The sequence below is a fragment of the Arvicanthis niloticus genome, chromosome 4 (genome assembly GCF_011762505.2).
Source record: "Arvicanthis niloticus isolate mArvNil1 chromosome 4, mArvNil1.pat.X, whole genome shotgun sequence".
Classification (NCBI taxonomy): domain Eukaryota; kingdom Metazoa; phylum Chordata; class Mammalia; order Rodentia; family Muridae; genus Arvicanthis; species Arvicanthis niloticus.
In genome coordinates, this window is record NC_047661.1 from 128,215,284 (window position 1) to 128,237,369 (window position 22,086).

Sequence of the window (22,086 nt, forward strand, 5' to 3'; positions counted from 1 at the left end):
ACTCCACTACTGACTCATGGTCTTAACCTATCTCTAGGGCTCTGTATTTGGCTGCCCAGGTCTTCTCTTTACTATGAGACTGGTACAGTCTTGGTTGGTAGGGGATCTATCAGCACAGTCACTTAGCGAACAAAGAAACTTAGGATTGGGGGAAAAAATCCCAGAGCAGAAAGACATCTATGAATGTCTGCAGCTGACACCTCCTGGAGACTCCAAAGTTTAGAAGATGCCCCAGGAAAGAAGGGCAGAAATTTGCAATATTTCTTGAAATGTATAAGAAAAAAAAATTGGGGATCTGATAGACAGAGAAAACAAGACCTAGCAAAATGCTGACCGTAGAATATAGTTGACAGATACACAGTGCTCACCATAAAAATGCTTCTAGCTTCGTTGGAAGTTTGAAATTTCTCATTATTAAAAAAAAAGAAAAAAAAGAAAAATTTTAAGATTCCCCTGGAGATTCTTGGGGCTAGGCCTGCCTGAGAGTTTCTAGAGGACCTGAGCAAGAAGAGGCGGTTTGCCATGGAGCCCAGTGGCCGCCCAGGGAGGCCTGCTCATCTTTCTTTTCATATTTACAGTGTAATAATGCTGAGATAACGGCCCCATGGTGAACAAGTAACTGTTAATACAGTTAATGAAGTCCTCATCCCCTTACCGAGGGCTGGGCCGTTCCTCTCACTGCAGATGGGAGAAACTGCTAGTGTTCTCTGTCAAGTTGGTGGGCTATGAAACCTTGTCTCACAAGTCATAGCAACAACAACAGCAACAACAACAGCAACACCAAAGACACATTAATTTTGGGAACTGGATATGTGACCTTGCAGGCCAAGAAGTCTCATAGTAGCCATCTCAAATCAGGGAGTGAGGGGAGTGATGGCCTTCAAGCTGAGCCCAAGTGGCCCAGTGTCTTCTCAGGTTTTGGGCAGTTTGATAGTCTAGGTCAGTGGTATAAGTTCTAGTCTGAAGGTTGAAGAACCCAGAGCTGTGATGTCCAAGGACAGGAGAAATGGATTGCAACCTCCAAAGTGACAAAGAGCCCCATTTTCTTCTTCTGTGTGTTTTCCTTGCCCCTCAGGCAGACAGGCTGAATAGTGCATGTCTGTGTTGGTGCAGGACAGTCTTCCTTATTTGGTCCATGGATTCAAATGGCAGTCTTACTTGGAGAAACACCCAAGGTACGCCCAGAATTCCCACTTTATCCAGTGTCTGGTGGCCTGTTGAGAACCACACTGCCCCACATTTAGGGGCCAAAATGTCGGGGACCACTCTACTAATGTTTGAACCTGCACTGCCAAAAGCCTTGGGGGCTAAATTGTTAGAGCCCGCACTGCTCCAGGCTGCTCTGGTCTGAGGGTCAGGGTTCAGCAAGAGAAAGAGTGAGGACGGATTCGAGGAATGGAGACCAGACAGAGTGTGATTCTATCCCGTTTATTCTTCAGTCTCTCTTCCTAGTCCAAGTCCCAAGTCTTGAGTTCCTAGTCCCTAGTTCCTAGTCCCTAGTGCCTCCAAGTTCCAAGTTACTTCTTCCAAGTGCTAAGTGCCTAATGTCTAATACCTAGTTCTCTGTCTCAAGTGTCTAATGTCTAATCCAAGTTCTTCCTCCAAGTGCCAAGTGCCTAATACTTAATAATAATTATTTCTTCTGTCTGCCTCTCGCCTTTTATGTCTCACTTCTAAGCCATGCCTCTACGTCACACCCTTAGATCTTATCTCTAAATCACACCTTAAGTCACGCCCTAAAGTCTCGGCTCTAAATCACACCTTTAAGTCTCACACACCCAAGGGAAGATCCTGGGTATCTAAAACAAGATGTTATCAGAGTGTGCTCAGCTGTTGTAGGCTGTTGTAATCATGTCTCATGTCAGGGTATTTGGCTCAAGATGGCTGCAAGGATGATAGCCGCCTTCTGTCGGCTCCCCACAGTGGCCCATAACCTGGTCAAAGCAAATTACCCATGGCTTTGCTCATGAGCTGTCTGCTTCACATCACGGCAGAAGCCAAGGTCTAGCCTCGGATTCCACTGCTCGATGTGGAATCGATGGTCATTCTGGTGCTCTTGGTTCAGTTCGTTTGCTTCTGTCTTCTAGTTAGGGCTGCTTCTCCACCTTGTTTGTTTGTTTGTGGTTTTTTTTTTTTTTTTTTTTTTCCTCCCTGTGGCCTGGCTTTTCCTGTTGTATTGATCCAAAGCTGGTCCTCTGACACATTCTTCTGCCCCCTTGACAAGTGTCCTGAGCTTCTTGGTCCAGAGAGACTTTCAGAGCATCCCAGACCTTCAGGATCCAGAGAAGCAGAGCCTCCCTGGAGATGCTACTGTCCTCTGATACCCTCTTCACAATTGCTCTTTTGAGAAGACCAATGCCAGCAAACAGGGACCGTCCCACTCCACTCCCATGCCACTGCAGCTGCTGGTCTTCGGAGTGTGCCCGCAGACACTGGGGACTCCGACTTGTACTATACTCCTAAATCATTTACTTCCCATGGATGGCCTGGGCAGTGGTTAAAACTGCTGGAGCAGAGCATCAGAATCCAGCAGTAGCAGCCACGTGTGCTTCTTTATTTCTTTTACATGTATGTATTTGGTGTATATGGTTGCCACAATACTCATGTGGAGGTCAGAGGACAACAGTGAGAGTCAGTCCTCCCTTCTACTGTGTAGGCTCCAGGGATCAAACGCAAGCCCTCAAGCTTGGTGGTAAGTGATCGCCTTTGCCAATGAGGCATCTCACTGGCTTGTGCATCCTCACCAGAGTGTACCTGCATCAGAATCACTTCAGGGCACTTTGGTGAAGCAGAAGAAAATTTAATTAAAAAATAATGACCCATAAGTATGCACTATTTTAGTTCTTTTTGAGATGGAATTGCATTACATAACCCTGGCTGGCCTAAGATTTGAGATAGACTAGACTGACCTCAAACTTACAGAGAACCTCCGGCCTCCACCTCCTGAGTGCTGGGAAGAAAGGGCATACATCACTTTGCCTGGCTCATTTTAATAGTTTGTGTAGCAAAATGGGAAGTGTGCATAAAACACTTGGGCACACAGAGGAATAACTGCTTCCTGCAGGAAGTGCATGTGTGTGCCTGCACTGTGAACTAGCTGCTGCTTGCTTGCTTTGTTTCTTTGTTTCTTTGTTTCCTTGTTTCCTTGTTTCTCTCTCTCTCTCTCTCTCTCTCTCTCTCTCTCTCTCTCTCTCTCTCTCTCTCTCTCTCTCTCTCTCTCCCTCTCCCTCTCCCCCTCCCCCTCCCTCTCCCTCTCCCCCCCCCTCTGTCTCATTGAATGTCCTTCCTACTCCCTTCCTTCTGAGTACTATCTAGGTCCAGGCCCTACTTGGCTCCCAAGATCAGGTAAGATTAGGTGCTTTCCCAATGGTATGGCTGTAGATCTGTTCTTACTTTCTGAGGAACCAGTTATGAGTTGCCAGGCCAATATCTGGCAGATAATTTTTCTTCCTGAAACTAAATAAAGCCTGTCACTTCAAGAGAAACAACTGGTAGTGTTTGTTGACAACATGAGAGCTTTTTAAGTGCCCCAACTTCCAAGATACCCTATTTTCTCATACACGGTTTATCTTTCTGTCTTACTGAGAAATGAAGGCTGTCAGTGTGCTCTGTCCTTTGTCTGGATACAAGCACTCCAAAAGACAACACTGAAGAGGCTTCCTAGTGCCTGGCCTGTGTCAAGTGCTAAACTGAAGCTGGCTTCTATCAAGTGAGGTTGAATAAAAAGGATTGTAATGTATTATAACATATTTAACCAACTATATTCATGCTGATATCTAGTAGAGTCTTCTGAAAGGTAATTATTCATCTCTTTTACAACAGGAAACAATGAAAGACAATGGGGCTCTAATGAAATCATGATAATCATTTAATATTGAATTTTAGGAAAACCTCTCACTTCTCTAATAAACTAACTGGGACCATGTGTAGTGGCTAAAATGCATGTAATGTCACGAAATTTTCTCAGAATATCTCTAAAACTCATGGCTTGGGTTGGCTGGTCTTTGCATCGCTATGACAGTATGCTTGTGTGAAGCAACTTAAAGGACAGAAGACTGTGGTTCAGGATCCCTGAGAGTTCGCCCCATCATGGCTATGAGGGCAAGGTAGGGCTGAATAGTTCGCATGATAGCAACAAAGAAGCAGAGGGAAAAGGTACAGGAAGTGGTAGGACATGAGATTGTCCCCAAAGGAGACCTTCTTCCTCCAACAAGGTCCCACCTCCCACACCTTTCACTGTCTCCCAATAATGTTATCGTATTGTGACTCCATCAATGGATCCATGATCCCACTGATTAGGCCAGAGTCCTTCCGATCTAACAATCCTCTTTGGAGATCCCCTCCCACACATATCTACAGGTGTTTATTAACCCAATCAAGTTGGCAGTTAAGATTGCCACCACAATGCTTAGAAACAGTCCCCAGAGTACCAGTGCCAAAGTAAACAAGGCCATCTGTGTCCTGACACGCTGGAGCCACCAGCCAGCACGTGTCCTGATGCGCCGGAGCCGCCAGCACTGGGTGACGGCTTCGTCATTATGCCACTAGCTTCACCTTTCACTCGATTAACCAGATGTGCTTTCCAAGTGCAAACATCTCTCAATGCTTTGGGTGAATCAGTGTGAACTCGAATTATGCGATGTTTGGGGCACAGACAGCAGTGAGAAGTGGACAAGGGGAAATGAAGCCAAAATAGACTGTGTTCGAGGGAAAGAGGGGTGTGGGAATAGAGGAGGGAAAATGGGGTAGTAGAAGAGGCTATGAAAAATGACAGGCGGTAGGGTGGGACCCAGAGAAGCCCTCTGAAGCATATTCTCCAAATGCCTCCAATGCTCATCGGTGGCTGGGCCCATGTAGCGTGAGCACATGTGGATCTTATGTGGGACCACACAAAGCCCGTGGGATCTCCACAGAGTCTTGTGAATGCAGGCTTGACCTTTGGGGATCAAGTCTGTGTCCTTGGACAGGCATATCTCTATGAACAGGCTCTGGATTGCTCTGCTCAGGAACAGAACAATGATATTCACTCAGAGTCAGAAGGCAGCTTGCACCTGCCCTTTGTTGAGGAGGGAACACTCTCCATGAACACTCCTCCCACTGGGATGGAGGAGAAGATTCCTACTTGTTCTGCATCAGTTTAGGGGGAAAGTTGCTGCTCTCAGTGAGAGGGTTGTGGGACATAAGGAAGAAGCATCATATAGACTCATAATTAACCTGAATACTCTCCCTCAAGACACAGCAACTGCATCAGCAACCTGCCCGCCAGTTCCAGCTCAGCAATCCTGATCGCTGTCTCAGTTGTTATGGAAATAGATCATACTACTTCCTAAAGAATAATTATTCCAACAAACCTATTTCTTTTCACTTGCTATAGGCCATCCAAATGAGCGGCTCATACATAAGGGATGAGGAGTCCCAAGAAGCAAAGCTGGTGATTAGCAAAGGAATGTTAAGCCTGACGCCGAGTCAGTGGAGACCAGCTGTCTCCAGGGAAAAGACCGACAAAGAGACCAGCTCCAGAGACAACAGGTGTAGACAGTGTTGGAGACAAACTCTGACCCAGGGATGTAGCAGGAAGTAGGAAGAACACATTGGGGTCAGCCAGCAGACAGTAATGAGGACAGTCTACTGGGGCGTGTCCCATTCTACAGGAGCTGATGGTCTGTGAATACAGGCAAATGCATTTGGAATATCGACTTTGAAGCGTTGTAGTGAACATGTAAAATCAACATAGGCACCGTCAATTCTGCAGCTCTCCTGTTTCTCTGACTGGAGCTAAGACACCAATTGCAAACTGCACAATCTAGGAATGTTCTTTTTCTTTTGGCAGGGTTTCATGTAGCCCAGGATGTCCACAAAGTCCTTTTATAGCCTAGGGTGACTGTTGGCATTTTGTCTAGGCTCTGCCCCACGGTTACCTGGCAACAGCCTGGTGTGCCTGACCCACTATAAAAGGGGCTGCTTGCCCCTTCTCTCTCTCTTGCTCTTCTTACTGCCGTCCTCTCTTCCCTCTCTGTCCTTTCTTTCCCTCAACTCCCCTTCCCATGCCCTAAATAAACTCTGTTCTATACTATACCATCCTGTGGCTGGTCCGTCAGGGAGAAGGGATGCTTCATCATGGGCCCGCGGTGGCACGCCCTCCCCCGCATACTGCTCCTGCAACCAACATATCTCTGGCTTCTTTTTCTTTTTTTTTATAAAACACAACAGTGACCTTAACTTCCTGGACCTCAACATCTATCTTCAGTGTAGGGGATTGAACCCAGGGCCTGATGTGTGCTAGGCCACCTATTTTACTGACTGAGCCGACTCTCCAGCCCACTAATCATCTATAGACAGAACCAAATTTGTACCATTGAAATCTCGTGGGTCTTGTTAAAATCTACCCACACAGCCATAGCTGTGTCTTTTTATTCTTAGGGGCTTCGTGACCTGAAATTGACCTGTGATGATACAGCCATTCTGCTATTTATCACAGGAGCATTTAGAACTGAGGCCTCAATTTTCACTGATGCCCTAGAAAAAGAGAAGTCAATCCCCTGTATCACAGTGAATTTGTCCCTTCTGTCTAAACAGTAAATTGTTTTATTTTTTCCAAGCAGAACAGTGACTGATAAATACGTTGAAAAAACAAGAGAGTTTAGGCAGCTGCAAAAAAAATTCTTCTGTCCAGAGAAAGCCGGTCTGAATGTGTTCTGTGGCCCTCTGAAGGTCTTGTGCTTTGTCTAGCTGTCTATGATTACATACCGTGCTCTTTGTTTCTTTAAAGGGCACAGGGCTTTGCAACAGGTGAGTTGAGGTCTTTGGCTATGCCCGTACCACAGAGGTGACATTTGACAATGTATTTCCAAGTCATAAGCTGTGAGTCACAGCAATGGGGAAATTGGAAGAAATACCACCAGGGATGGTGAGGAAAACAGGAAGCCGTGTCGTATTATCGCTAGAAGCTTTGGGGAATCATATTATTAAAACATTATGAGAATGAAGGGTTTCCACTCTGAGTTTCTAGATATCAACTCTAAAGGTTGATAACTTCTTTCCCTAATTTGGTCTCTAATATAAAATCTGAACAGAGACCAGAATATATAGATGCAAGGGAGGTTTCTTGCAGAGAATACAGATTATTAGAATTTTAGTAAGCCATAAACAGGGCTGATTTTCCTTTGAAATTATGATTTATGGTAAAGGTTAAAAAACCCACACTTTTACTTCCTGAGAAAAATATAAAATACGTATGGGAAGAGTAGATTGTGGCCATGATTAAGGGGCAAGCAATAGAGACCTAGTAAGATAGGAAGACTCAAGAATTCTTGCAGACACATGCTGTTCTCAGAGGCCCTTCCTCAGCTCCTGGTTCTGTGTGTCAACATGGCCTCCTCAGAGAGATTTTCTAGTTCTTACCTATGTGATCTCTCACGGCTTAGCCCAGCCTGTTCTTTTTCTCTCTTTAACTCTGTAGTAACACTTCTCAGGAGATGGGATCTGGTAACTACTCTCTTCTTTACGATGGGGTGTCCTTGGCGCCTTCCCAGCACAGCCCACTGTGATAGTGTGAGGTCAGGCGCTCAGGGTGACAGCTCACAGAGCTGCACACTCAGGGGTGAGAGTCTGGCACAAGGAGCTGCAGCCAGAGACCTTTGTCTCCAGATGTCCGCCAGGTAACTGAGTGGCTTTGACCAACCTTTCCACTTCTCTGGGCTTCATTTTCTCCACCTGACAGTGAGGGAGATTTTCCTAGAAGTTCCCAAGGTGGTGTCCTAGTAGCAGTGTACACGATTAGAAGTTGATCTGATTGTATTTCTCTGCGAATGACATCATTGTTTTCTTCATGAAGAGGTAGGGATCTTTCATTATTTCTGATTATAAATAGATACTTTTATGGAACATGGAACAAGGTAAGGGTACTTGTAACTATATATTGAAATGATAAAAGAAAAGCATAGCTTTTAGGGGCATTCTGACGTCACAACATGTTTTGGAGAGAGCTGAACCCAAAACCTTGAACATCGATGGCAGGAGCTCTTGACACCAAGCCACACCTCCAGCTCCTCCTCACACTTTAAACCACCGCTTAACCAGTTCATTCCTGTCCACAAAAAAAAAAAAAAAAAAACCTAATTCTACACCATGATCCTGACTAAGTCCCTTAAATTTCCTGAGTGTTGGCTTTTTTTTGTCTGTATAGGAGATGGAATACAGCTGAGCCACTAAACTATGGCAATGTTTAAGGATTATCTGAGGCATCCTGGAGCATGGCAGGTGCACAGAAGGCATTAGCCTCAAGACATTTTACCCCACAAGTGGTTAAAAAATATTACTTTATGATGACATTTAAAAAATGAGGTGTGTGTGTGTGTGTGTGTGTGTGTGTGTTGGAGATCAAATCTAAGGCTTCACAGATACTAGGCAAGTGTCCTAGTCTTGGCCTGAACATCTATTCCCAAACTAGACTGCTTTTGCTGTGAGTTGTGCAGAATATAGTGTGTGTGTGTGTGTGTGTGTGTGTGTGGTATGTTTTCATATATAATCACCACATGTTTAATTTAAGTAGGGGGTTGGCAATCAAATATCAAAGATGAATGTTGGACATTAACACACAGCACCCGGTTGGCTTTGTAACACACTCCACTACTACAGAGCTGAGCTCAGGAGCTGAGATTCCTGCAGCCCTGCCTTTTCTCTGCTGAAAATCAACAAGGCCAGAAAAAAATGTTAAATTGCATATTTATGAACACAACCTCAGGGGTATTATTTTGATCAAAAAGAGGAACAGAATTTCAAAGCAGGGCTGAATGAGAGATGAATACAATTTTTCTGTTATTACAATATTATTAGCGACTATATTAGAGAAGTTGAGAGCTGTTACTCACCCATCAAGAAAATAATTTTACACTTCCTCAAATCCTCCATGAAGCCTTTAAAATAAGAATAATTTGAATTACTGGCAAGAAATACTACACCAAAGTCCAGGCTCTACTCATGTTCTGTAATCCTATGGTCTTGTAGCTTTGTTTAGTAAGATAAGTTGAGTCCACAGGGGGAAAAACAGATCGTGATAAGCAGATGGTAATGGCTGCTTTGTCCTTTGTCCTAGACTGAGGCAGCAGAGTTTTATTTAATGTTGACCTTCAATCTTAAGTGTAAAACTGATACCATCAAATAGTGTGATTCACAAAGAAAGCCAACTGTTTTGTTTTGAGACAGAGTCTCACTGCGTGTCCCCAGCTGGCTTCAAACTCTGCTGGACTTCAAACTCTCCACCTTTTTGCTTCAGCTCCCTGAGTGCTGGGATTGCAGGTGTGCACCATGCCTGGTTAGAAAGCCAATCTCCAAATTTACATATAACTTTTATTTTTCCCAAATATTTTATTTCATTTGAAGAATTATTTATTTATAATTATATGAGCACACTGTAACTGTCTTCAGGCACACCAGAAGACGGTATCAGATCCCATTACAGATGGTTGTGAGTCACCATGTGGTTGCTGGGAATTTGAACTCAGGACCTCTGGAAGAGCAGTCGGTGTTCTTAACCGCTGAGCTATCTCTCCAGCCTCATAAGTTTTCTTAAACATATTTGTTTTTTTTCATTTTAAAAGTGTAGTGCTTCTAAAGGATTTCATATATGCACACAATGCACACATATATTCACACAGTGCACACATATGCACACATACATAATGCACACATATACACACTCAATGAACACATATATGCACACATATATATGCACACATATGCACATATATGCACTCAATGCACACATATATAATGCACACATATATGCACACAATGTGTTTGATTGTACTCATTCCCACTCTTATTCCTGTGCCTCCTAGATCCACCCCACCCTGACCCAATATTTGGCATTTGCAACCATCCTGCTTAATAAAGGAGAAACTGGTATACACATGAGATTTCTAGAGGACAAAACTAGTTTATAGTTGCAGCAGACAATGCCCCTTTCTGTTCTAAGTTGGGATGTGCAGTTTCCTTTAAACATACCTGTATTTATTTAATAATCATGAGTCTGTTTGTAGAACAAGACCAAATGAGCAATCAAGAGAATCAGTAGTGTATAGCAATAATCATGACAGTGAGAAGATCTGAACTTGGGGAACCACTGCTGTAAGGAGAAATGACTCAGGGTAGGGAAAGTATGAAACACCTGGAGTCAGTGGGATCCTCAAGGGTCTCAGCTTGCCAAGTGTTGATGGGGACCTCAGGGCAAGGACATAAGTGCTACGTTTCTAGTCCCATAAGCAACAGGCTTGACAGAGGGGTGTGTGTGTGTGTGTGTGTGTGTGTGTGTGTGTGTGTGTGTGTGTGTGAAAGAAAGAGAGATTGAGATTGTATGTTTTTCCTGTGATATGGAATTCAAGGTTTCACACCAGCTAAGCAAGGGCTCAACCACTGAGCTATATTCCCAGCCCTTAAAATTGATTATTATCATTTTTTTCCTTTACGTGTTTTTCCTGCTTGTATGTTTGCACACCACATCTGTGCCTGGTGCCTGCAGAGCCCAGAAATAGGTGTCAGATCTCCTGCAACTGGAGTTACTGATGGCTGAGCCTCCACTAGGATGCTGGGAGCTGAACCCAAATTCTCTGGAAGAGCAGCGGTGCTCGTACCTTCAGAGCCGTCTCTCCAGCCTATCCCAGTACTTTTGCTTTTCCTCTTTAATTTGGAGTGGGGCATCACTGAGTGGTGTAGGTCAGCCTTAAACTTACTCTGTAGCCCAGGCTGGCACTGAATTTTAGATATTCCTGACTTGCCCCCCCCCCCCCCCCCCCCCAAGAGCTGGGATTAGAAGCCTGTGCCATGGGTCCAGCTCATGTCTGGAGCTTTCTGTTAGGGTCAGACACACAGTGTTCCTCACGTGTTCTGCAGCTTCTGAGCAACTTGGAGTGTATTTGCACTTGAGCAAGGAGGCCATGTTCATTGTGGTTATTTCCCTTGTTCTCATGAGAGGCAATATGGCTGTTCCCAATTTCAGTTTAAGAATTATATTTTAGCCATGCAGTGGTGGCACACACCTTTAATCCCAGCACTTGGGAGGCAGAGGCAGGCAAATTTCTGAGTTCGAGGCCAGCCTGGTCTACAGAGTGAGTTCCAGGACAGCCAGGACTACATAAAGAAACCCTGTCTCGAAAAACAAAAACAAAAACAAACAAAGAATTATATTTTAGTTGCTAATCATATATTCACACAAAATAGAAATCATTAAGGTGTATAATTTTTACAGGCTTGGGAGCTTATATAACAATATGTGAAAAGTGGAATGACATTTGCATGCTCACACAGATTCCCAGTTGGGTAAAAATAGGAAAAAGATGACACATTGAAGTGAGGTGTGCTGGAATGTTAGCCATTGAACGTAGATAGGTCATAACGTTTTAGAAGGTTCTAGTTTTCTACCTTAAAATATGTGAGTCTACTGCTCTTACAACAAGGAATAAATCCAGCAGCCATGCCTCCCACATCCAGCGAGACAGAGCTGGTTCTGGGCGGGGACTGAGTTACAGCTGTATGACAGCTCCTGATTCTGCGCCTTCCCTGTGGATCACCACAATTATTTGGTGAAGGTTATTTTCACTTACTGCTGTTTCTGTTCTCAGAGAATAACAATTTATCTAGCCCTTCATGGATCATTGGGGAATTAATGGGGTGCGGTTATTTAAAAAGCCAAATCAGTTGTGTGAGTTACAGTCAATACGATGAACCCTTTCCCCACAAACCATGGCAACTATTTTTTAACCAAGCAGATAGGACATAATTATTAACCTGGGCAATTATGAAGCTCACCTTTTATAAACACTATTAAATTCAGACCATTTGATCTATTTTCAGTTCTATATAGAGCTAGCATGTAGTGGTATTTTAGTAACTGTTTTTAAGTCAGGGTCTCGTGTAGCCCAGGCTAGCCTCAAACTTGTTTTGTAGATAGGGCTAATCTTCAACTAATTGTGTTTCCACCTGCTGAGTATTGGCATTACAGGTGTGCACCATCACTCTGAGGTCATGAGAGCCTAGATTCTGAACCCGGGGCTCTGTGTATGTTAGGCACACACTCTCCTTTGAGAAACTCTCAACATGATGAAAATGATAATATAGGCTATGTTTTGGGTTGGCTTCCCATGGGACCCTGTAGTACAGCAACTGCTATTTTGGAAAAAATTATGTTTCCAGCTCAGTTAACAATAATTGTACCTCAGACAAACCACATTGGCTCTGTTACCACCACTGCAGAACTTTTATGTTTCAGTTAAGTTTAAAGACTATTGCGGTGAAGAGCATTACTCTTTACTATGGGGCCTTGCTACACTGTAACACATGAGAGCATTACTCTTTACTATGGGGACTTGCTACACTGTAACACATGAGAGCATTACTCTTTACTATGGGGCCTTGCTACACCGGAACCCATGAGAGCATTACTCTTTACTATGGGGACTTGCTACACTGTAACACATGTAACTTCCAGTAGGAATGGGACAATGGATGCATCCCAAATACCTGGACCAGAGTATCCCCTTCTCACTGAGCATCTTAGAAGTTAGAAAACACATCTCATAGTAATGATCCCATGGTTCCTCATGTGGACCAAGAAAGCAGAGAGCCACAAGGTAACTCATATTTGCTGGCCAATGGAAAGAAGTATATTGTTGTTGTTTTTAATCTTCTTAGTTGGTGTTAAATAAAGAAAGCACATTAGAAGCTCCATGGTCTGATTAGCAAAGGAAACGTACCTCCCACGGTGTCTTCTCCAAATACATTTAGCTGATCATCGTCCTGTTTTAAAAACAATCAAAGCATTAGATGGTAACATTAAGAGATATGTTTAAGCTCCTTGCTAACATTAAATGCTTGACATTTGGAACAACTTCATTAAGGGAAGAACTTCCAAACACTTGTACAGATGAGTAACAGAGATTTTCAGGAGTCACATTGTTGGAAGCCATGCAGCTGTAAGGGACAAAGATCAAGAGTAAACTTAAGACATTTGCCCTCAGAGTCCATGGTCTGTTGGTAACTGGTACAGAATCTAGTCTCTTTGGTGCATGAATTATCTATGGACAGAAAAGCCTGCTTCACAAAGACAAAATCCTTCAATGTTAGAACTTAATGGATGGGCATTCTCACAGCTATTTTATGAACACACTATAGTTTAAAGTTGAGGTTGGCAAAATTTTCAGTAAAGGGCCAGGTGGTGTTTGAGATGTGAGCCTCGTCTTTGGCCATGGGTAAGCTTTTTAGTTCTTAAGCATAAAATGAAGAAACATCCAGCGGTCTCTCTCTTCCCCATATTTATCTTCAAAGCTCTTGTTTTACCTTTATCCCACTGTATTTGGAGGACATGTTTATAAAGATTCACCTGTTGAGAACTCTCACCACCATCCTACATGGTCATCTGTCTTACCTTCCTCCCTCCTTACCCACAGGTTACATACATGTAGGTTAGCTTTAACTGTCAACTTGACACAGCCTAGTGTCATCTCTGGAAGAGTCTTCATAGAATTTATCTAGATGGGCTTGGCCTGTGGACATGTCTGTGTGGAACTGTCTTGATTCTTAACTGATCAGAAGATTTAGTCCACCATGGGTGGCACCATTTCCTAGGTTGAACCCCAAACTACACAAGAATGAAGAAGGCTGGCTAAAAAGAAAGCAAGCTACTATGTGGCATTTGTTTCTCTCTGCTCTTGACCTTGGATGTGATGTGACTGGATGTTTGACTTCTCCTCAGTGGTGGACTGAAGCCTGAAGTCGTAAGTTGAAGAAGCATTTTCCTCTCCAAAGTTGTTTTAAGTCTGGGAATTATTTATCACAGCAACAGGAATGAAGCTAGAGCACCAGGCATGGAAATTCCTTTCCAGGTACATGAAAAAGTGACTTCCAGATCTCCAAGGAAGGATATGCTTTAATTTAAATCTCTCTCTCTCTGTCTCTCTCTGTCTCTCTCTGTCTCTCTGTCTCTCTGTCTCTCTGTCTCTCTGTCTCTCTCTCTCTCTCTCTCTGTGTGTGTGTGTGTGTGTGTTTCTGTGTGAGTATGAGTGTATGTCTTGTGTGAGTGTGTATCTGTGTGTTTCTGTGAGTGTGTCTGTGTGTGTGAGTATGAGTCTTTGTGTGAGTGTATCACTGTGTATGTGAGTGTGACTGTGAGTGTGTATGTATGATGTTCTTCTATTTTTGCACCTATCTGGAGAAACTTCTGTCAATACAGAATGTTCTCAGTACAGTGCTCTTTGCACTGCATTGCTGTGTTGTCAGTACTATAGTTACTTTTTCACCTGCTCTTCATTGATGAGCTGACTTCTTTCCTATTTTAGGAAAGGTGGCTCAGTAGAGCAAGTCATATAGATACCATATCACACATATATCCCTGCAGGGTAAATTCTAGGATGGCCACCTTGTAGGCACAGATCAAATGTACTTATACTTTGGTAGATTTTTGCCAAGCTGGTCTCCATAGAGTTTGCTGTGTTCTTCAAGGACAATCTCCATGGCGGTGCTTTCTCTCATCCTTTGCCTTTAATTCTCTTGGATGCTGGAGTCTGTTAAATGAGGTCGGCTGGTTACATGGCCTCCCTGAGGCAACCTGCACGGAAAGCACTTTGTGGAAGAGCAGAGCCTTGACACCTTGTTCGAATGTGAGCCTCAGGGCATCTTTACTGGTTGTCTTCTTATGTTCGCCCTTGTCTCTGGAAAAACTGCAGTAAGATGGCTGCTCAGTACAGTGGTCATTTAGGGGCACAATCACATTAATTAATCTCTTCTGCAAAGGAAACAACCTCGGGGCTCATGAGGGACACTCTCCTGCTTTGTCCCTTAGTGAAACTGCCACTTTCACAGTGTGGGGAATGGGCACAATTCCATCCCTTCTTGCCGTTCCTCCTTCCTTTTCTGAAGGTGAAGAAACTGAGAGGCCTCTGGCTCTGCCGCCATGCCGTTGGTGAAGTCAGCATTGGGGTGAGAGCCATGCCTCTTACTATCTTGAGCAGCCCCAAAGATTTAGTCCCATCAGCAGAGCAACCATGGTGGGTGTTGGTGGTCTTCCATTGCCCTCCTGACCCCCGACCCTTAGTGCTCAGGATCCAGCAGTCTGTGCCTGTGAATAGGGATGACTCTACAGTACAGTACAGTACAGTGTGCTCTGGAGCTTCCCCCAGGACCAAGGATGAAGCCAGGACCACAATTCTAATGAGCTCTGACCCTGTACCATCTGAGAGCAAGCCCACTCACACCCTTGCATAAGAATCCCTGACTCAGGTGCAGCGTCTAGAGAAGCCAGCCTATGGACTCATCTGGAGCGATGCATACACTTGACCAAAATGTCCACAGGGTAAGAGGGTACTGACACTGGATAGAGGATGACTGCCAATGGGAATCTGTTTCCACCTCTCAGTTGTTGGCTACATCTGGATGATGTTCAGAGGAAACAGCTGAGCTCACACCCTTGCTCTTCAGTATTGTTGGACTATAGGCCGGGACACCAACAGGCTGACATGGCCTCCCCTTTCCTGTTTATGGTAGCACGTCTCGGGAGTTCAATCAGAGTTCATCTGAATTCCAAAAAATGAAAGAAAGGGGAAAAAAGGACGACACTGCAAAAGGGCTCCCCCCCTCCATTTGTCTTCTGGAGTCGGACCTGTCCTCATTCCTAGTTCTTAGTTACAGTCACCTTTTCCATTCACCCCGAGGCTTTGACTGAACCCCACTTTATTTCTATCAGCTCACTTGGAGTGAATAGGTTTTTGTCATTTGTTCTTAGGAATGCCTTGCACAGACAAAGGGAATGTTCGGCTGAGGGTACTGTTCTGCAGTGACTCTCAGAATACCTCATACTTCTAGGGTAAATCTTCTATAAGTCCAACTATAGGCTCAGTGGCGAGGGCTTGCCTAGAACATCCAACGCTCTGAGGTTTCTCTCCCCCCTGTAAAACAAAACCAACTTTTTGCCTAGAATTTATGAAGGTTCAGTTTGCAGCAAAACCTGCCAGCCACCCACCCAACCAACCAATCAGGAGCAAGGGCTAGGATTGTTGCCCAGTGGTACAGTAGTCTTCTGGTATGCAGTGGCCCTGAGTTTAGCATCTGAGCATTGTAAAAATAATGTTTATCTGGGTTGGGGGTACAGTTCAATGGTAGAGGTTTCCCTAGTATGCTCGAGGCCCTGGGTTTAGTACCTATTACTGGAAAAAGAAAAAAAAGAAATGAAGGAAGAGGAAGAGGGAGAGAGGGGAGGAAGGAAAGGAAAAAGGAAGAAATCTGGCATCACACACACACACACACACACACACACACACACACACACAGAGTGAATGGCAAGCACCTGCTTTGGTGAATAAGAAGCTAGAAGCCCTGGAGAGATAGTTTTACCTCTTCCCATGCTGCGTATGTTCTACATGAATGGGGCTAACCTGGGCTACCTGCTAGACGAGGAGGGAAGATGAGTCTCCTTCTGAACCATCCGATGTGCTGCTTTGCTCAGTTGCACTGAGGTTCCATCTCCACTGATGGGAGATTTGAAAAACCCCAGTGCTCTAACCACCACATTCTACTAAGGACCGTGGACACCTCTTTGTGTCGTAGCTGTTTACTGTGTGGATTCCGTACAGCCAGCCTTTTGTCATGCTGAGTCCGCATTGAGGATTAGTCTTTATAGGTGCAACAGGCCCAGGTGACTTTCCACAGCTTTAAATGAAAGTTTAAGGGGACATGTTGTGGGATAGCCAATTTTCTGAACTGACAAAGACAGCATGCCTATAGGCGCAGATTCTATGTAAATGTCATATTTACATATTTGTGACTCACAAATGTGGAGTCTAGAAGCCTTGTGCAGTTAATGCCAGGAGGGGTTGTCTGTGGCGTCCTGCAGTGAGGTTGTAAATCGCCCACAGCCCACACAGCTCTGCTTGTTGCAGAGTTTGGCTCTCTATGTGGAGGGTGTACTGATGACTTGTGGGAAAACATCTGTCACTGAACTGAAGGCACAGCAGCACCTGAGGTAAATGCTTAGGTAGTCAGTTAACCAATACTACACTCTCTTTCCCAGGGTGTACATGCAGACAGGCTGCTGTTGCCCTGGGGTGGAGTTATCTGCAGGAGGAGCAGCTGACTGGTGTGTGGCATCTTCCCTCCAGGATAACAAGGTCTGAGTTAGTTATTTTTCTCATCTCCAAGACCAAACGCCCAGCAAGAAAACTGTAGGGCCAAAGGAGACATCTCAGTCTGAGTGTGTAGTTCCTCATGGGAAGGTGTGTCCACGGGGGGGGGGGGGCTCTCACACAGCACAGTGAGAATGTGAGGTTGCTTGTCCACAGGGCAGAGCAAGAAGCAGAGAAAGATGTGTTTACTGGGTTTTGTCCTTGCCCTCTTTTTATTCAACCACAGAGTAGTGCCACACACGTTCAGAGTGAGTCTCTCTCTTTAACATCTGTGGGAGCGCCTTCACAGACACCCCACAGGTGTGTCTCCTAGGTGATTGGAATCCCACCAATCTGACAGTGAGCATCCACTATCTCATTGTCTACTGCCACCAACTCAACAGAGTCTTGTCATTATTCGTTCCCTGAATGGCCTGGAGAAGACAAAACACCGCAGCGGCACAGATGGCTTCCGCAGTGTCATCCTCCTCCACTGTAACAACAGCATAGCATGTACTCATGGCTGAAGGACCATTGTATACCACGCTGTCACAAGAGGATCACTGCGTAACAGGAAGCTGATGTTGTCAAGATCTTCACAATGCTGAGACGGCATCTGCCCGACCACTGCCGCAGTCCCGTGTGTAGGCACAGGACTGAAGTGGTGTGGAGCCCCTGCATGGAATGTGCCTGATATCCCAGTATTTCAGGAGGGGGCAGGGCACTGAATTCAGGTCCCTGATGCCAGTCTCTGCCTCCACAGTGTCGCAGTGTGACATACTCCTGTCCTTCCAAACGACCAGGCTGACTCCAGATTCAGGGAGAGGTTGTTTTACAGGAATGAATGAGAGACGGATAGAGCAGGACACCTGAGATCTTTCTCCAGCCTCACACACGCACAGGCGTGCATGCCTGCACATACACGTGTGCAAACATCACACACACTACGTGTAACACGCACTCACACAAAATAAGCAAAATAACATCGAGGGAGGGAACTTTTCTATTCCTGGAGGTTTTCAGCATGTGTGGTCCTAACTGAACTCAGCATCAGTAGGAGGCGGGCGAGATGGGGGTTGTGACTGATGGACGAGGAAGCACAGTCTTAGACAGGAAGTGCGACTCGGTCTCAGCATAGGAATGGGGATGGATTCATGTGTTAGTGGATGAAGGTGGATCACCTTCATCAGGAGATTAAGAAAGAGATTTATTATTTATTTTTGTATGTGTGTGTATGTGTGTGTGTGTGTGTGTGTGTGTGTTTTGCCAGCATACATGCATGCAGTTCCCATGTTGGCCAGAAGAGGGCAGGTCTTCTGAAACTGCAGTTTTGAGTGGCTATAAGCCATGTCGGTGCAGGGAACTGAACCCAGATCCTATGCAAGGCTAGCAAGTACTCTTAATTTCTGTGCCATCTCTCCAGCTGTTTGGTTTTTGAGACATTTCTAGCTGACCCGGAGCTCACTATGTAGACCTGTCTTGCCTTTGAACTCACAGACACTTGCAGGCCTCTGCCTCTGAGTGCTGGGGTCCAAGGCAATACCACCGTACTTGACTTCATTGAGTGATCTAACAATGACGTGTCAAGTTTTACCAGATGGCTGAGAAGGAAGTTTTTGAAATCTTTTATCCCCAGCAGGAAAAAAACCCTAAAATGTAGGGGAAGTGGCATGTAATTTAGTTACACACAAGAATGCAGCAAGTCTCATTTGCTAGCCACTGAAGTGTACATGATTAGAGGACTGTTTGCAAGAAGCACCTGTATAACTGAGTAAACAGAGAAGGAAAACCCACAGTGTGTCTGGCTAAGCCTTCCCAGTCATCCCAGTTGCAGGCTGTCCATGTGGAGTGGCACACTCCCCTTTTAATCTATAGATTGAAATACTGCTGTTTCTAATCAGTAGCTTTAAGGAAAGCATTTTCTTGGTAGTCTATAGGTTTCTGATTCCATAGTCACATGTTTATGTCAACTCACCGGTCTCTCCTCTCACCACCTCCACCCCAAATACGGAGGAGTCAGAGCCCCTCCCCCTCTCCCTCTGGAACTGAAGGGTCTGTTTCTCCCCTCAGGTCTCTGTCATGCCAAACATGGTGGCTATCATCATCAAGACCTGAGCATGACTGTCCATGGTCCTGAGGCCTTCCTAATAAGTCTCATTCTGAAAGTTAATTTCTGGCCAGCTCCATCCATCCAGCCTGTGTTGAGGTGAATAACAAGAAGAGGTCTTTCTGAAAGAGAGATTTTCTAGACTGGCCAACAAGGATGCTTAAACTTTTGAAGTATTTTTGATCAGCTGGTAAAGAGAGCCACACATTCTATAATCTCACTATTTGGGAGGTGGAATGTATGTGCGAATGTGGGGTGTGCGTGTGTAGTGTGTATGCACATATGTGTGTGTATATAATGTATATATGTGTGTATACAGTGTGTGTATTGTGTATCTGTATAGTATGTGTATAGTGTGAGTTTGTGTGGTGTGTGTATAGTATGTGTATAATATGAGTCTATGTAGTATGTGTGTGTGCATATGTACTGTGTGTGTGTGTGTGCATGTGTGGTGTGTCTGGTGATCAAAACCAGAGCCTTGAACATACTTGGCAAGTATTCTATCACTAAGCTTCATACCCAACACCTGTGTTTTGGACATAGGATCTTCCTATATAGCCGAGGCTGGCTGGGAACCCATTACATAGCCCAGGCTGGCTGTGAACCCATTACATAGCCCAGGCTGGCTGGGAACCCATTACATAGCCCAGGCTGGCTTTTCACCCATGAGTTTCCTGCCTTGCCTCTTGAATAGCAGAATTGGAGCCATGTGTCACCATGTCTGGCTTTATAAAGTTTTGGTGTCTGTTTTGCTGCTCTATAGTGCCACACTCTGTATGGCAGCAGAGGGGCAGCCACGGTCTCACGTTCTTACCCTTCCCACAGAGCCTCAGATCTGAGTCATGGTGAACACTGTCCTTCCTCTTGACCCATTGTCAACTATGTGACTCAATGCTCAGTCAGCTGAATGAAGCTGGGGAGAGGTTTAACTAACTCCCAGGTAGTATTTCAACAGCCTCGTGTGTTCTGTTTCCTTCCTCCGTCTCTCACCAATGCTAGAGGGCAAACCTGAGCTTGCCTGCCTGAGCTTAAGAGGACGTGTGGAGGGAAGTCTCAGATAGCTGTGAGTCTAGAGATGGAGGTGGCACTGGACATGGTCTATAGGACCTCATCTTCTTTGAGGAACTTGATTGGATAAGGCCACCAGGTTCTAGAGAATAGTCCTCTTTAGTGAGAGTCAACTGACTCTTGTCAATGACCTCCACAAACTCCCTTCTCAGCCACAGGAGACTCTGGTGAAGCTGCCTGGAAGTTGTACAGAGAAGTCCAGTGTGGCTGCTGAGGCTCCAACACTCTTTTAAGGAAGCCCTCAACTTCCCTGGTTCAGGAAACTAGACTTGGCTGGGATGGTTTCTTTGATCTGTTGTGAGAGCTCCGTTTGGACTTGTTCACATTTTCCTCCCAGAAAAGTCTCTCAGTAGTGTAATAGCTTCTCAAGGCTGACACGTGAGTCAGACCACAACACACTGTCAACGGGGAAGTCAGCCAAGAACAGCCAACCCGGTGGATTCCAGAGGACCCGCTCAGCCAAACTAGTGTCCAACCCTCATATGGAGAAATTACCAGAAGATGCTGGCTTAAGTCCCAAAGTTCCAGGCAGCGTTACAACAACAGTTTACAGAATCCTAGCTTTCTTTTTAGAAATGATATTTGAAAATCCCTCAGCCCAAGGACAATTGCTCTTTATTTTTTCACTCTGCACTCTCTCTCTCCATATATATGTATATGTATGCATATGTGTATGCATATGTATATGTATGTATATATGTATATATAATAAGACAGGACACACTCCCCCAGGACAACATGGAAGTCATCTCCCAGCCTGGTTTGCAGTGTGACCACCCCTAGTTCTGAGCTCCTGGTCATGTGTTGGGCTGGGAAGCCAGCTTTTAGAGGACCTCTTTCTCTTAAGATGTTAGCACAAAACTCCACAAGCAGTAAAGAAAAACATTCACTGTCTTTTGAAAAGCCTTTGGGTTGAGAGTATTTTGGGAATGTTTAAAAGACACAATGACATCACCAGGAGCAGTGTGCATTCAACCGCTATCAAAACAACAACAGGTGCAGAGCCAGGAGAAAGGAAGAATGCTCAAAATCCTGTGCAGACTCAACCATCAGCGAGGATGCTGCCAATGGAAAGCAGGATCACTAAGTAAGAGAGAAGACTCCCCTTTCCAGACTAGAAGCCCAAGGCCCGCCCTTTAGGCGTGGCTGCCCGCATCCAGCTCCACAGCTGTGTACTGCACAGACTTTCTGGACTAAGTGGCTTTGTGGGCGTTGACTGCAGGAACCAATGTATGTGTCTCCAGTTGATGTAAGGATTAATGTATTGATCCTTTTATTTTTAAATATTCACACTATGCCATGAAGAAAATAAGAGGACAAGGGCAAATGAAGGTTTGTAGATTTTGCAAGCACACACCCGTGATACTTGTCTGATCTGCAGGAGCACACACCCATGGTACCTGTCTGGTCTGCAGGACCCATCTACCCCTCTCACCATCTAAACGCTCACTTCATTTCCCAGTGGAGGACTTGCTGGTTAGCATGGCTCAGATTGGATCTCTAAGCCTTCTCTCATTTGTGAAGACAAGGTCTTGCTGTACAGCCTAGGCTGGCCTTGAACTCTTGGTCCTTCTGCCTTTATCTGCCTTCTGAATGCTGGAACTGCATGTACAGGCATTCGTGACCATGCTCAGCCCCAAAGCCCTTGCTGATCCAGCACAGCACTTTAATTGCTTCTCTGTACACATTCCAAAGGGGCAGCCGCTCCCTGCCTTCTGTGTTGTTGGCTCACAGAACCAGCACCCTTTTCTCCCCGATTATGGC

The 22,086-nt window shown here is 45.0% G+C and overlaps 1 protein-coding gene across 3 annotated transcripts in view; it reads right to left on the reverse strand.

The window, feature by feature from the left end:
• Ak5 (adenylate kinase 5) overlaps positions 1-22,086 on the reverse strand; it is a 181,841-nt gene that overhangs the window by 27,894 nt on the left and 131,861 nt on the right. For all 3 annotated transcript variants that reach the window (XM_034501205.1, XM_076933423.1, XM_076933426.1), the window contains exons 9-10: positions 12,750-12,792; positions 8,871-8,915 (exon numbers count right to left, since the gene is read on the reverse strand). In XM_034501205.1, coding sequence (XP_034357096.1) covers positions 8,871-8,915; positions 12,750-12,792 — 88 coding nt within the window. The remainder of the gene's footprint in view (positions 1-8,870; positions 8,916-12,749; positions 12,793-22,086) is intronic.